Source organism: Sarcophilus harrisii, chromosome 1 (assembly GCF_902635505.1).
Source record: "Sarcophilus harrisii chromosome 1, mSarHar1.11, whole genome shotgun sequence".
NCBI classification, from domain to species: domain Eukaryota; kingdom Metazoa; phylum Chordata; class Mammalia; order Dasyuromorphia; family Dasyuridae; genus Sarcophilus; species Sarcophilus harrisii.
Genome location: NC_045426.1, coordinates 646,810,081 through 646,826,282, shown reverse-complemented (window position 1 = coordinate 646,826,282; position 16,202 = coordinate 646,810,081). Strand labels below are relative to the sequence as shown.

Here is a 16,202-nt window from a genome sequence, read left to right as displayed (position 1 = left end):
GATGAACGAAGTGATTGGTCCCATCCTCAATATGGAAGTGTAGAGTGGAGATATAGGGGAGACCTGTTCGGTTCTAGAAGCCTCAATGGCTCTCTACTGCCTCTAAGAAGACCAATTTTTCCATTTAATATGTAAACCCAAACAAACCCTCCACAGTATGCCCCAGTTTACTAAATTTGTTATTCCTCTTCACTTAACTCCATATTCCAGCCAATTAAACCACCCGTTTTCCCAATTTCAGCATTCCATCTTTTGCTTCTTTGCCCAGGCTGTCCTCCATGCTTGCTATCTATTCCTTCCTCATCTCAATTTGTCTGTGGACCATCCCCTGCTTCCCAGCAGAAGGCAAGCTCCTTCATGGCAGGAACTGTGGGCTTCTGTTTTTTGTTCCCTCCTCCTTCCCCGTCTCCCTCCAGCACCTACCACAATGCTTGTTACATAAAACTTGTTTAATGAGTACGTACTTGTGGAATTTGAGTCACATTAGAATCTTCCTTCACCCTAGGTGAAGTTCTCCTCCTAGGAGAAGATGAGCTTTTTTTTCGAGGACCTAGGCTCTAAATGCATTACTTTCTCTTCTCAGAAAGTCTCAAACATATTTCTCTATGATGTTCTATTCCTAGAATAAACAACTTAAGGGCAGTTTTTAAATTACTGTTTCGGATCTCTAATACCTAGCATAGTGAGGTACTAGAAGGCTATAAATGCTTGCCCTATTGAAAGAAGGGCTGCGTTCTCCCAGGGACTGGATACCAAGATGGTAATGCCGTCAAGTCAAAGATTTCTTAAACAGCTAATATGTGCCAGGTACTGCATCAAGTGCTAGGAATATAGGAATAAAAATAAAATAAGATAAACAAAAAAGACTCAGTCTCTACTTTCAAAGGATTCACAGAAATCCTAGACCAAGTTATATCCCAAGAGACATAGTCCATCAAGGAGCTAAATAGGTATTAGTGGTTTAGTTCCTGAGACTTAGTCTTGGTGCATCTCTTTCTGAAGGGAAAGGAAAATAAGGGACCTGTGGTGGTTCTTATAGTGGCTAGAACAAAAGTGTTTTCAGCTGAGAGGAAGGAGAATAGATGCAGGTGTATAACATTTTACTCCTGGTGGAAGGTCAGTAGCCAATTGGAAGTGCCGTTGCCTCCTGTGTAGGTGTTGGTAAGAGTTTAAAATCCCAGCCAGGGAGAGGTGCTTTTAGGACTGTTACTAGTTGTTAACCTATTGGTTTTTAAATTTTGTTGGATTTTTCTTTCAGCGGTGGAAGCCAAAGGAAGTTTTATTGGTTTGAGAGTATTTTCTTTTGGCAGCATCACTTGGATAAAGGTTCAAGTTATCATTCAGCCTTGGCTGGATGTCAGCTGGGTATTTTAACACTCATTTTATTAGAAACCTACCGAGGAATTAAAGAGACTATAGAGCAGTAAGTAATGACTTAATTATGACCTCTTTTGTATCTATGTTCTGTGTCCAAGAAACCTGGAGTACCAACTTGTCCCTCTAATCTATGGCTCTTTGGCTTTTTCTATTATTCATACTTCTTTGCTTTTTTTCTTAAAAATTCTATCTCTAGGACTTTCTTCATGAAGATGGTATTACAGATCTCTATTGACATGGAGCACTGAAAATTCAGCTTGTTAATCCTGCTGTTTCTCTTCTGTGTGAACATGAAAATCTTTGTGACTATTGCTCCTGTTTCATAAAACCCTTGGCAATTTCCAATTTTTTTCTCTTACACTGTAGTTGCCTTGTAATCTAGTTCAACTCTCAAAACTAGGGTTTTTTTTTTGTTGTTGTTGTTTTTGTCTTTGTTTTTGTTTTGATGTAGGTCGGTCCACTGGCTAAGCCTAGAGTTGGAGTGCATGTACTTTGTCATTAACTTGTTCCACATCCTTGGGCAACTGCATTCTGAGTAAAAACTGAGCACATCAAATAACCACTTTTCTCGTCTATTCTTTGCCTATGTTTGGGGCTTTCAGAATTGGTACAGTTGTTATGATTCAAGCTCATAGCTAATGGTTCATCTGGCTTTTTGAGCCATTTTAACCAAATCTGTGGTCGGCTTTAGTCTGGGGTGGGGGCAGTGCCCATAATCTTACATCTCCTCAGTTTGTAGACTAATAGTCATTGTAGACCTTTATTTAGGTCACTAAGACCCTATATTCCAAGTTAATCTCATTCCCATCTTCTTTTGTGTAAAGAATCTGGGGACCCGAGATGTGTACTGACTCTTCTAAGTATGGCAATGCTAGAACTTTAACTTTGGGGGGTCCCCCCAAGCTTATCCATGACCAACATTTTGTATCACTGGCATATCCAGTGCATTTAAGACTCCTTTGATCTATTCAGTGGAATTTCTTTGGCCTCTAGGTATTTCTGTGATTTACTTTATCTTCAGTATAAAGATGGCTTGATAGGGCCTGGTGCTGATCTACTTGTTATGTGGGAATATTTCCATTAAGGTCCAGTTGCTTTCACTTACACATAGAAAAAGAGCCCACTCTCCTCTCCATTTCCCTCTTCCCTTGGCTCATTGATAACTTCATATGAACGTAAAACCCACCTTATGGCATGGTGATAATTTTATATGTACAGACAATGGTATTATACAGCAGTGTAGATACATTTTTGAGAGCTTCATAAAATGCATTAATATGGGAATCTTTTCCATTTTCCCATAGCTGTTGGCCCTTGAAATAATTAAAAACTTCATACCTTAGTGAGCCAAAAGAGGTAAAGAGCAATAGATAGACTTTAAAAACATAATAATGCATATTGGATATTATAGGACTCCTACTGAGGAAAGATTTACATAGTAAAGAACAAGGACTTTTGAAGAAATCATGACACAATGAAATGTGTGTAGGTAACCTTCTTGTTCTTGGTTCCTGATGTCATCACTATCCAACTGTAAATTATTTACTCAGTCTATCTCTGCCCTCTCCAAGTGTTAGCCAGACTGTGCTGATAATAGGATAATCATGGTAGCATAACCTTTCAGGTGATTTATAGTTGTGAGATCACAGCTGTTGAGTAATTTGGCCAGCAGGTGTTGGAGGTTGAAAGTAATTAGAGGAAATGCTGCTCTTCCTTTTTCTAACTAGCTTGTTTTACCCCATTTCTTGCTCATGGGTCCCAAGTGCCAAGAAGTAGTTGTTTTTGGAAATAATGCATGTTCCAAATGGTTCGTGAAGAACTAGTGTAATGTTAAGATTTTGATATTAACTTATTATTGAATGAGATCTTCATCAACATAAGGAAATTCCCTTTGCTACCTTTTCCTGGCCTGATAATTTTGTTGAAGATTTGCCTAAGTATCATTTGTACTGATTGGAAGATATACCTTGGGTACACAACTAGTCACATTCATAAATATATTTTACTTTTTAAGGTTTAAAGGGTTAGAAGATGAGGATATTGTTTAAAAATATTTTTTAGGTTATTCATGTATTCATTTTTAAAAGCTTATTTTCATATAAGTAATTTTAGTAGAGAATCAAAAGTTTATTGGAATTTCCTTGGATAGCTGAGTTACTGAGAAGAATAAAGTCTATTGTCACAGTCTTGTTGGTGTCGACAATATTTTTCCTGCTTCTGTTGTCTTCACTTGGCATCAATTCATGTAAATCTTTCCATATTTTTCTGAAGTCCGCCTGTTCCTCACTTTAAAACATGGCATATGAAAGTAATGGAATATTAGTCAGCAATTTCCTAATTGACAGGCATCCACTCAGTTTCTAATTCTTTGTCACCACAAAAGAGCTGCTACAAATGTCTTTGCACATGTAGGTCCTTTTCCCTCTTTTATAATTTCTTTGCGATATATGTCTACTAGTGGCTCAAAAGATATGCGGCTTTATAGCACTTCAGGTATAGTTTCAGATTGCCCTTCAGAATGGTTGGATCATTTCACAATTCAATCAACAATATTAGTGTCCCAGTTTTCCTACATCCCCTCCAACACTTATCGTTATCTTTTCCTGTCTTCTTAACCAATTTGAGAGGTATGAAGTGGTAACTCAATAGTTTTAGTTTTCACTATTTGCTATTTTTTTTTAACACTCATCTTGGAACGAATACTTTTTTCTTCTGATATAGGACCACTTGCAACTAAATGGTGTGGAAATACAGCCTAGACCATAGTGTGTCATAAAAATTGAGGTCAATTACAGTGCTGTTACCCTACAAATTCCTTGAATAGGATAACTAATAAAAATAGTTTACCTGCCTTGTCAAAAAAACCATAATTTTTTTGGTTGACCAGTCTGATAGTCACTGTCTTCTCTTTAGATAGGAAGAAAGGCCTCACTGAGGAAACAGTGAGAATCAAGAAAGCGTTTTATCCAGGGGTATCATATGGGGTTCTATAAGGAAATCACCAGTGATTTGCCTTGGAGATCAAATAGCACCGAAATAAATGCTGCCATTAATGTGGATTGTCTAAAAAAAAATTCTAAACTGAATTACTAAAATGTATTATTAAAACTAACTTAAACTGAAAGTAGAAAATATTAGCTTTGTTGCGCTAGGGTTTTGTCATCTTTGTCAATTCACATAAAATGTGAATTGAGATCTTAGTTGATTTAGATATGACCTTTTCTGTAAGGTGTATTCATCTAATGAATTTCTCTGATGGAAGAAAAATCATTATAGATACTTACTTGAAGTACAAGATTCTTTGTCATTTTCTTAAGAGCTAATCCCAAGGAGCAGCTAGGAGCCCCAGTGCATAGAGCACAAGCCCTGGAATCAGGAGGACCTGAGGTCAAATGTGACCTCAGACACTTAACATTTCCTGCCAGTGTGACTTGACTTTTGGCAACAACCCCAATTGCCTCAGCAAAAAAAAAATCTACTCCCAAAGCCACTATTTTTGCCCCCAAACAGAATTTTCAAATAGCTTCCATCAAAGCAAATTAACAAGCTTTTATTAAATGCCTTCTATGTGAAGGGCACTGTAGTAAGCCCTGGAACAGACTGAGAGTCCTAGTTTGTTGCCAAGCAACTAATTTGCAAGAGATTAATATTAATATTGTCTTAAAATTGATTTCAGCAGATCTAGATAGTATTCATTTCCTTGGACTAGTTACCCAGACTCGTGTTAACTGTTGAGAAACACATTTTGTTTCAGTGTTCAGTGTCTTTCTTTTTTTTTTTTTAAACTTTGTTTTTACATGTCCCTTGTTCAAAACGTTTCTTGTAAGACACAGCTCAAACCATTGGACACATACAGCATGTATGGTATTCAATACGTCTCTTCCTTTCTTCCCCTTACTCCCTCTAGAGAAGGGAAGATTGCTCTTGGTTCTGAAAGAAATTCAGAGTTGTCACTAAAACTGATCTAAATTCAGCTGAAGTTTTTCACATCAGTCTAATCATTGGAGCCATGATTTTTCCCATAGCTTGAAACTTTGTCCTCTCATTTTTCACTTGGTTTCTAACCAGAGGAGAAACTAAATCCTGTTGTAAGATGGGATATCTCAAACCTTTCAAAAGATATGGTGGTGATCTACAGTGAAGTAACTTGTTAAAAGTGTTTCCTTATGGTTTTATTCATCCTATTGAGTTTGCTGTCAAGGCAACAATGCTTCCAACAAGATTGAGTGCCTCTGTCTGCAAGGACAGTTGCCATAGCCTAACAAAGTTTCTTTACTGTATTCCAAATCTGAGGAATTTTCTTTCTCCTTCAGGAGAAATTGTCTATTGCATAAGTTTCTACAGGCACATCAGTTTTATGACTGAGTTCAAACCTGGTCAGTAAACATTCATTAAACACCTATTGTGTGCCAAGTAGTATGCTAGCCTACAAAGGACATAACAGTCCTTGCCCTCAAGGAGTTGATGATTTTGTGGTGGACACAACATATAAAAAAGCTTAAAGTTCTGGAGTGAGGGGGAAGTTGTCCAAGGCTGGAAAGAAATGATCTGATAAGAAACTAGCGACACTTTTTTTTTTTTTTAAGAATCTTGTTGAATGATTTTCTAGGCAAGTTCAGAAAAGCAATCGGGTAGGAAAAGATGAGAATTCACTTAAGTAGTAAAGGATCTATCCCATGTCTATCTTCTGCCCTCTTTAATTAGAGGGAGGGAAAAATCTTAGTGGCAGGGTATGCTGAGGAAGTTGAAATCCGAGTTAATTGATGGGATGCGTTTTCTAGCGGAGATGTAGTAGTAACCCAAAGGTCACTGACCCTTGGGAGTGATGTAGTTGAAAATATTTCTTCCCATAAATTCTTGCCCCTATTTACATTATCAAGATGCTATGGCTATGGATATTGCTGTGTGTCAGATAACAGCCTGGTGATCAGTGATGAGTTAAACAAATGAGCAACAATGACTTCCTTGAAGTTAAGGCCCAGAACAAAACTGGGGTGTCTGACACTTGACCTAGTGATGATTCAGGCCTAAGGGAAGGTTCTCCTGCTTACTAGCTCTGACCAGAGAATTAAGATTATACCTGTACACACTGTCAGAATCGGACTACTACTCAACCCTAGCTTTAAGCCATAAAATTAGCATATTAGTGACACATGGTTTCTTTAACTTTTTCCTATAAATTGATCTTTTCTCCTGGTTCTTTGCATCATCTTTTAGACTTTAGCCTCTTTAATTGACATTAAAATCATAATAAATTTTCTCCTTGACTTGGAGTTGGGTCCAAGCCTGCAAATTATTGAGATACCTCATAATACTGGTCCAACCCAACCTCTTTTGGGGTCCCTCTTGAACACCAACAAATGCATCTTGTTGAGTTATAGGTTTCTGGAGATGAAGTCCAGAAAAATAGCTAGATAGGAAATGGTTAATAGAAACTGTCTGAAATCTTGACTACCCAACTTGGCATAACTCCCTCTTTTTAGTGAAGGAGAAAATGCCTGGCTTTCTCATAGGTTTTCCCATACTAACTACTTTTTAAATGGTCTCTATTCTTTCCTAAGGAAGGATAGCTGTTCAAGTAAGAATTTCATTCAATAAAGAATTGGTCTTGGAGAAGATTTTAGTCTTAATCAGAAAAGGACTGACTAGAAAATGAGTCCTACACTTACCTCAACCTCAAGCTCTGAAGAGTGCGATTGGGAGACTGTTAAAACAGTTACAGTGGAGCCTTTACCCAGAAGTAAGTGAAATGATGAGATAAAAATTAATTACAGTTAAATATTAGTGTGTTTGATGTGTAGGATCACTCATGTGTCAGTTCTCTTGAAGGAGAGAGCTTCTAGCTTTCAACTAAATGGGACAAGGTTTAGATATCCATGATTCCATTCCCCATTTCCAGTTTATTCTACTAAGAATGCATTTTCCCTTTTTCATCTCTGTATGAAAATTTGGTACTATTTGTTAACCTAGGTTCTTAGGATTTAAGATAGAACTCTTGGTGAATTATTAAATAGAAGTATGACTTCTTACACCTGGGGCAAGCACCAGGGACAGCACCCAGAGCAAGCAACCTCTTTGGAATGATAGGATGGGGGAGAAAAAGCTCAAGCAGTGATAAATTCCTACTACAATAAATCTTGCTAACTTGACACAAAAGTTTACCTAATCTTAAAGATGGTTAGAGTTGTTGCTGCCCCAGAGCTTAACTTTAATTGCCCTGCACAAAGGATGACTCCTTTAGGCATAAAACTTGCCTCCTGGTAGGATGTACAATGTTTCTGGAACATACTAAGTCAAACAGATTTGGAAGAGCTCGTAAGACCATATAAAATTTACTAAAAGGGGGTGGGGAGGGTGTTAAATATCTTCCATCATAGAGTATATAAATTCCATTAGTATTCAAGTCTAACCCCCCCCTCAAACTCTTCTATGCCAAGAATGTTAATAGTAGTTAACTTAGCATATTTTAAGCATGGTATGATAGAAATCAATAAATTAGTTTAATATTTAAAACAATTTATATACATATGCACATGTATGTATAATAACTTTGTAAATTTAAAAAATCTATTTAAATTTTTAAAAGATCTTAGAATTCATCTGGTCCAATTATCAAGTGGTTGATCCAAGGGTCGGATGGATTGTAAGTAGCAGCACTGAGATCTGAATTCAGGGCATCAAACTCGGGGGGGCGGGGGAAACCCTAGTCTCTTATTCAGGGACATCCAGTCTTCTTCCTCTGTTCTCTTTCCTCTCCCTCAAATAACAAAACAATGTCTTTTTTTTTTTTTTTTTTAAACAGGATCTTCACCTAGACTAAGAGCCCTCAGGAGCGTAATACAACAGAAATCTTTGATGTGAGTAGATTAGTAATGGTCTAACTAATCTAGGCAGTGGTTTAGACAATATTTTGTCTACAATGTTAGTAGAAAATCTGAAGATTTTTCAGTTATTTTAACAACTATTGAGGCATCTAGTTCATTTCTACTCTACTAACTTTTTTTTGTTAGTGGACTTCATCTGATGAATCTGCTACAAAGTATATTGCTTTGCTTAAATGTGGTCTTTAGAAGCTGATCATGTGAGATGGTTAATGTCTGAGCTTCTTGTGACTAGAACGTAAAGTACCATTAGATGGTTTCCTCATTAAAATTTCTCTTGTTATGAAGAAATGGGGCTTGGTTCATGGGAAGAGTCTGTCAAAATATTTGAGATCCCATTTCCCAGAATGTAGTCACAGTGAGCAGGCTGTGGCCTGAATTTGGCGTAACAATTCTTTGCACCCTGGAATGAGCTTACCTTCTGGCAAAATATCAATAAGCAATTTAGTTCCCTCTATTTCCTAGGGCCATCCATCACATGTTTATAATCCCTCTTCCTTGTCACTGACAGATATTGCATTCCTGTTTCCATCACAGAACTCTGGATCTATGATCCATAGGGTGGCCATGATCTTCTTCTTCCCCCCCCAACCCCAAAAGATAAGACAGACTTCTTTCCACAGGACCCAAGAACACTTGTATTTTCTCAAGAAATGCTAAGCGTGACAATTATCTCAATCTAAGTGATTGTTGTGAGTCAAGTACTTACTTTTATGTGACCCCACTTATATAAGTAAACTCCCCTTCTTAGGAGGCATTTGCAAAATGCCATTTCTTCACTCTCAAATTAATTAAACTTCTATTTGTGTCCTGATTTTTTTTTTTCCAACTCTAGCTTGCTCTGTTGGCCTCCGTTCACCCACGTGTTAGAGGCCAGTTCCAATCTAGTTGGTGATGCATACTGTACTTTGTCTTCCTGGATTGCTTGGGTTTAGTTATCTCCTGTGTGAAATAAGCTAGATATTTTGGAAAAACTAGATAGATGAAAAGGTGTCTAGCTTCATTAGAAACAAATGGCTAGTCTTCAAGCTAGTGACCATAAGGAGAGTTTTTTTTTTTTTTTCAAACAAGAACTTTGTTTTGGTTGACAGAACCAGTAAACGGAAGGGACAATGGTCTTCTGAAACCTCATCTTCAGCTGAGGAAGGAACATCTAAGGTGAGTAATCTGCTGTCCAAGCAGCTTTTGTTGTTCAGTCACTTATGCTTGGCATTTTCAGTGAAGATATCTAGAGAATTCCCAAGAAAAGTCTTGCATTCTTTCAGTTAAAGATATTTAAGTAAAGAAACCAGCTTAATAAGATTATTTGAAGTATATTGTATACCAAGACTTGTGATCTCTGACCAATTAATTTATCTTCCAATTGAAGACAGAAAAAGCAAAGGAGAATTAAGTACTGGAATATTAATAAGCTAACAAGGTATTCACCTGTGAAGCTATATCCATGCCTTGTATTCCCTTTAAGGAATGAACAAATTTCTCTTGACAAAAGGGAGAGCCCAGCCAGAGGCCAGAGAAAATGGACCATATCACTGAAAGTCTTTAAATATCTAAGAAGCAGCTAGGTGTCTTAGTGGATAGATAAAACAGGAGAGTTGGAATCGGAGACTAGGTCAAACATGACCTGGTACACAGACACTTAATACATGTTTTGTTCCTTCCAGGGACCAGTTAAGAGAAAGAAGATCCAAGTCAAGAAAAAGTAAGAATAGTGAACACATTCTTGTCTCTTATATGACTTTTGTGCTGTTAAAATTGTTCTACTAGGGGCAGCTAGGTGGTGCAGTAGATAGGTACTCCGGAGTTCAGGCTGGTGCTGAGTTCAAATTTGACCTCAGACACTTAGCACTTCCTAGCTGGGTGATCCTGGGCAAATTGCTTGATCCCAATTGCCTCAGCAAAACAAGACCTCTCTGAGGAGAAGCAATTAGGTCAAGGGGTTCAGAACTAAATGGCAACTAGATCATTTGAGACAGTAGTAAAGTTGTGGCCAGCTCTGAACTTCTCTCATTCCTTGAGCAGTCTTTATTGGCAGCTGGGTGGAAGAGTGAATAGGAAGCTGGACTTGTAATTGGGAAGATTTGAGGCTTAACTACCTAACTTGTTCTGTGCCTACTGTTTCCACATCTCTAAAATGGGTATAATGGCACCTACCTCAATTTAAGATTAAAAAAAAAAGCAAGAATTTTGTAAACCTCATGATGCTACATAAAAGGTTGCCTCAATCGGTTTTCCCCAAGGTAATTATTTTAACTTATGGTTGTTTTAGTGTGGTTTTTTCCCCTCTTGGACCAAACTCATTATTTCACTGTGGCTTTAAGAATTACACTATTGGGGTGCCTAGATGGCACAGGGATAGAGTACCTGCCTTGGAGTCAGGAGACCCAGAGTTCAAATCTAGCCTCAAACACTTATCACTTACTGCGTGATCCTTAATTCCAATTACTTCTGAAAAACAAAGTTCCATCTGTTTCCCACAGTACAGAATGCTTGTGGATCTATGAAATTCCTCTTACCACCCCCCAGACTCTAAAACTACTGTTGCAGGCCCACCTAGTTTCTTATTGGGCCTGTGGTTCAAAATCTTTCCTCACCTGGTAAGATCTGCCAGAGCTTGTGCTTGGCTGATTGCCACAGGTTTTTGACTAGAGCTAATTAAGACCTTAAAACCTTTAAGAACCAGATGACATTAATTATGTCAGGATAATGCTCCAAAAGAAGAATATTTTATTTTTCCTAGACTTGGTGTTAAAATATCAAACCCTTGTCCCTTAATTTCAAACTTCACAAAATGTAAGTTATTTTTCCCAGAAGCACTGGACTCTGCACATAATAAAGCACTTAAAAGCTCATAACTGCCTGACTCTGAAGCATAGAAATACTTACAAGTCACCAGTAGACTTGACCATTTGAAATAGCTTCTCAAAACTATTATCTTCAGCACTAATCTTGATGTGTTTTTTTCCCCCTAGGTCTGATCCAAAAGCATCCCCCTCTGCTAAAGCTCTAGCACTCAAACAGGTAGGCTCTTTCCTTATTTGAAGATCAAATTTTCTGTTCAGTTCAGGTCTTATCATCAAAAACTGAATCCTATTTCAATGAATATCCTTCCCCTCCCCCCCAAAGATGTTTATAACCAATCAACTATCCAGCAAAATTAGTCTAGGCTCCTTTGAAGGACCTGGAATATGCTATTCCAGGAGGGCAATCTTTAAACCGGAAGCTAGGTCCTGGATAATCCTGGTGTGGCTCCTCGATATTTGAATTGTTTCCATCTGCTTGCTTCTCTCATTGATCTGAATTTTAGAATTGAGCTAGAATATTCCTTGAAATTTTCACTTTGGGGGCTCTTTCAGGAGGTGATCAGTAGATTAGAAAGTCTTTCTTACTTGAAATTATTTGAATTTGGAAGAGGTTTCTGTTTATGAATTGAGTGCCTTGCCTGGCAGGGTAGTAAGGATCAAATAAAATAAGATAGTTTTGCAAACCTTAAAATACTTTTCTAAATGCTCACTATTAATGTACTCATAGGCTAGAATCCAGGGCCTAAACTTTGGTTCCTCACACGAATCTAGGTTTTTTTTACTATTTCTGAGATATATATATGCAATAGAACCTGCCTTAGGTATTAGCTGTGTGATCCTGGATAAGTAACTTAACTCTTTGTACCTCAGTTCCTTCATTTGCAAAAGGATAATCACATCCACCCACAAGGTTGTTATTGAGGTTCAAATGAGAATACATGTAAAGCACTTTGCAAACTTCATACCCACATGTTACCAATTCTCTCCTCTGTAAAAATTGGTTGCAAATAGGTAGAGAATAGGAGTAACCCCTTGGCAAATAACCTCTATGCTACAGGGCTTTAACGTTTACTAGCAAACAACATAGAACATCAGTAGTTTAATTCAGGTAGCTTCCCCAAGCCTTGACAATGTCAAATTGCAGTTTGATCACACTTCTCCCCTTCCACACCTTTTAAAATTAAGATTAAGGGGTCAGTGTTATGGAATAGCCTTTTTTTTCCCCCCCTTTTCTATTAGAACAAAGCCTGACTTGAAGAGTGACTCCTTGTCTTTTTGGGTTTTTTTAATTCCTCCTTAGTATCCACAATGTTCACAATGCCTACAGTATCTAGATGAGCCTGAACTGAAACACTTCATAGGAGACCCAAATAATGCTGTAAGTTTTATGATTGGTTGGAGGGAGGGGTAAGGGAGCCCTTTACCTTCATCTTCCCTCTTTGTGCTTCTGTAACTCTGAAATGTCTCTTAGCTGGAAGAAGCAGAGATGCTGGCTGACAAACTGTTGTGCATTTTCGAAGACAGCGAAAAAGGCTTTGAGAGCTACGACTACTTCCCACAACATAAAATAACCTACTTCAGGTAGGGAAAAATTCTCAATAGTATTGTTTTTATAAAATATACATAAAGATAGTTTTCAACATTCATTTTTGCCAGATTGTGTGCCAAGTTATTGCTCCCTTCCCAGGTAGCAAGCAATCTAATGTAGGTTATGCATGTGCTTCCATATTGTTGTACAAGAGAAATCTGTCCAAAAAGGGGACAAACGTATGAGAAATATAAATAACCAAGAAAAGCCCAAACAATTCCCAACAACAAAAGGTGAAAATATCGTTTCTCTGTAGTTCTTTTTTAGATACATGTTTCATATCAAGTCTATTGTAATTATCTTGGATTATAGCATTACTGAGAAGAGCTAAGTCTATCATGGTTGATCATCTACGGATGGATTTTTTTAAATGCTTGGACTGATTAGCCTTATGTATTTAGAACGACTAGCTGTTTATAGGTGAACATAGAATGGGATTCTTTCTTTCCTTCCACTGAAGGTCATCTAACACAAGGAAGAAAGGTTGTTGTCTGTTGAGGACTTAAAGTCAAAACTTAGATTGTTTTCTCAAACTACCTATTTAAATTCATATTCATTTAAACTACTCAATAAATCTAAGCATGAAATAACCCAAAATGGTGACTATTAAAATTCTCTGGTAAAAATTTCTGTGAAAGGGAATATTCTTTGGTCCTTCGTTAGGAAACCTCTTAACAGTCAAATCCATCTCCACAGACTGAAAGTTACCTTCCCTTAATCAATGCTAGGATTTCTTAATTTTCAAATCTGAGTGGCTAGTATTAGGTGAAATATCAAGCTAAGTATTGTAAAGAACAAAAATAGACAATCCCTATTCTCAGCAATATTAATCTGTAAGAGATCAAAGAGGATAAAGTATCTGGCCTCAAGTCAAAGACTTAACTGAAATCCTGTCCTCAGACACTTGATGTATGATTCTGGGCAAGTCACTTCACCCTGTTTGACTTAGTTTCCTCATCTGTAAAATGAGCTGGAGAAGAAATGGAAAACCATTCCACTATCTTGGTCAAGAAAACTCCAGATGGGGCCATGAGGAGTTGGACACAACTGAATAATAAGTGATCATTTGAACTTATCAGATACCCTTTCATGATTACAGGGTGCCTTTTATAGCTTTTGATGGATTCTTAGCACAACTTTGTAAGACAAAAAAATGTTAGTTTGCACCTCAACCACAGGTGAAGAAACTGAGGTTTAGGGCTTGGTAGTTTGCCCATGGTGATTACACAAACAGTAATTAGTAGAGCTGAGGACTGCATCTTGGGCTTTCTATAGGGGCATGATCCATCTTATAAAAAGGTGATATTATCAGAATTACAAAATTCAATGGGACCCAAGAAGAGAACGGTGCTCTCATCTGAGAGAGAATTCAGGGGACACTTCAGAAATGGAACAATGCCTTATATTTTTGAGAGTTTAATATGACCAAGAAAATACCCTTCAGGGGAAGAGGGACTAGTATAAGCAAAAACATTAAAGAAATAACTTTTTAACCTTAGGGAGAATTGTTCTTTTTAGATTTTATATAAGGATGGAATAAGTTTATTTTTCTATAAATGTCATACTAGACCTTTATCAAAGGTCAAGGGATACTTGTACATAATAAACTATAGGTAATTTAGTATTAGCCAGATAGATTCTTGAGTCTAAGACTTGAGTTTTCTTTAAGAGTAAAGGACATGGACAGCTAGGTCTCTCTGGATAGAGCATCAGCCCTGAAGTCAGGAGGACCAGAGTTCAAATCTGGTCTCAGACACTTAATAAATAGGTTCTATCTGTGACTCTGGGCAAGTCACTTAACCCCAATTGCCTCAACAAAACACATACCCACCCAGTAAAGAATGTAATGAAGAAAGTTCATCTCCGAGAGAGAAGAGGTAGGAACTAAATGTAGACCACAACATAGCATTTTCACTTTTTGTTGTTTACTTACATTTTGTTTTCTCATGTTTTTCCTTTATCTGATCTTTCTTACGCAGCATGATATTTATGGTAACGAATTCCACATTTTAACACATTGGATCACTTGCCAACTAGGGTAGGGGGTAAGAAAAGAAATTAGAAAAGGGTTTTGTAGAGTTCTGAATGTCAAATTATCTATGTATCTTGAAAATTAAAAATTTTAATTACAAAAAGAATAAAGGACTTGACTTGTATGATACGATACTTGATATAAATTTGTAAAAGTTATTACAAATTTGTTTTTTTCCTCCATTTTCCAGTGTTTATGACAAACTCGGCCATCTGTGCCCTTTTGATACAGGACTAGTTGAAAAGAACATAGAACTCTTCTTCAGTGGTGTAGTAAAACCAATCTATGACGAAAACTCAAGTCCAGAGGGTAACACATTTAATATTCTTTTAGATTAATAAAAGCATGAACTACAAACCAACCAAAGATATCATGTAAAACTAAACTCCAAGCATAGTTTTACCAGAACAAACATTAAATAATTATGCTAAGTGTGATGCTTAATTCTAGATTCTTTTTTGGTCAACTGATATTTAGATTTGGCTGTTGGTATTGTGATTCTGTACAACTTCATTCCTTAGTTTCTCCAATGTGTTTGCTATTTGTAGTACTCTCTCCCTGGCAGTATATTAATTGTTCAATAATTCTATTATCTCTCCCTGAACCTCATTTATTATATATACATTGTTTTTTTTTTTTCCTCTTCTTTAGGTGGTATCGCTGCCAAAAGACTCGGCCCCATAAACTCATGGTGGATTACTGGTTATGATAGGGGAGATAAAGCTTTCATTGGCCTCACAACAGGTATCATGAAAGTTGACTTCAAAACCAGAGTTTGAAATGCCCAATTTTAAAATTTCTTCTAGTTTAAACTAGATGCCCAAGTTTAATGTATATGAAGTCCTTTCCTTTCCTGGGTACTAGGAACATCTCAAGAGTTTAAATTCCAACAGAATTTGTTCAGGTGTTGCTCTTTGCTCTCAAAGAGGACCAAAATGATATTGCCATGTTAGACTCAAGTTAGTGTGGCCAATTGTGGCTGATCAGACCAACACGAGTTCCCAATGATCTGCCACAGGTCAGAATTTAGGCCATCAAGTTGTCCAATTATGATGATACTTTAATTTTATAGATAGCACAAAAATGGATCAGATAAGATAAGGAAGAGCTGACTTTTCCCTCTAGTCAGAGGGATCAAATTTTACCTGAAAACCACCCCTGTTGACTTACTGAATTGAAGCCTAGGTTCTTGAGCATCTGTTGTCATAGCTCAAAAAAAAAAATCACTTTTAAACTATGGTTCCAAAAATTCTACTCTTTCCATTATGCACTCTAACTTGTTTAAACAACCTTAGAACTGTTCCCATTAACTCCTTCTACATAGTCCCCCTTGTGGAATTTTAAATCAAATTTAAATGTATTATAGAGTCAAGAAGTTATACAAAGCTGTAGACCATGTTGTTGGGGAGGCTGAGGCTGGATTTCTTGACTTCAGAAGTTCCTAACTACAATAGGACTACTACTAAATAGTCTATTCTAAACCTGAAATATGTGTTTCTGCCAGGAATAGAAGGCCAGTA

At 37.1% G+C, this 16,202-nt stretch overlaps 1 protein-coding gene across 1 annotated transcript in view; it reads left to right on the top strand.

The window, feature by feature from the left end:
* The first annotated feature begins 1,184 nt into the window (after positions 1-1,184).
* Positions 1,185-16,202, top strand: part of LOC100920187 (DNA (cytosine-5)-methyltransferase 1) — a 44,315-nt gene continuing 29,297 nt past the window's right edge. The window contains exons 1-10 of the mRNA XM_031947491.1: positions 1,185-1,423; positions 6,939-7,117; positions 8,180-8,234; positions 9,350-9,416; positions 9,923-9,960; positions 11,231-11,279; positions 12,363-12,440; positions 12,534-12,643; positions 14,873-14,991; positions 15,334-15,426. Coding sequence (XP_031803351.1) covers positions 7,030-7,117; positions 8,180-8,234; positions 9,350-9,416; positions 9,923-9,960; positions 11,231-11,279; positions 12,363-12,440; positions 12,534-12,643; positions 14,873-14,991; positions 15,334-15,426 — 697 coding nt within the window. The 5' untranslated portion in view covers positions 1,185-1,423; positions 6,939-7,029. The remainder of the gene's footprint in view (positions 1,424-6,938; positions 7,118-8,179; positions 8,235-9,349; positions 9,417-9,922; positions 9,961-11,230; positions 11,280-12,362; positions 12,441-12,533; positions 12,644-14,872; positions 14,992-15,333; positions 15,427-16,202) is intronic.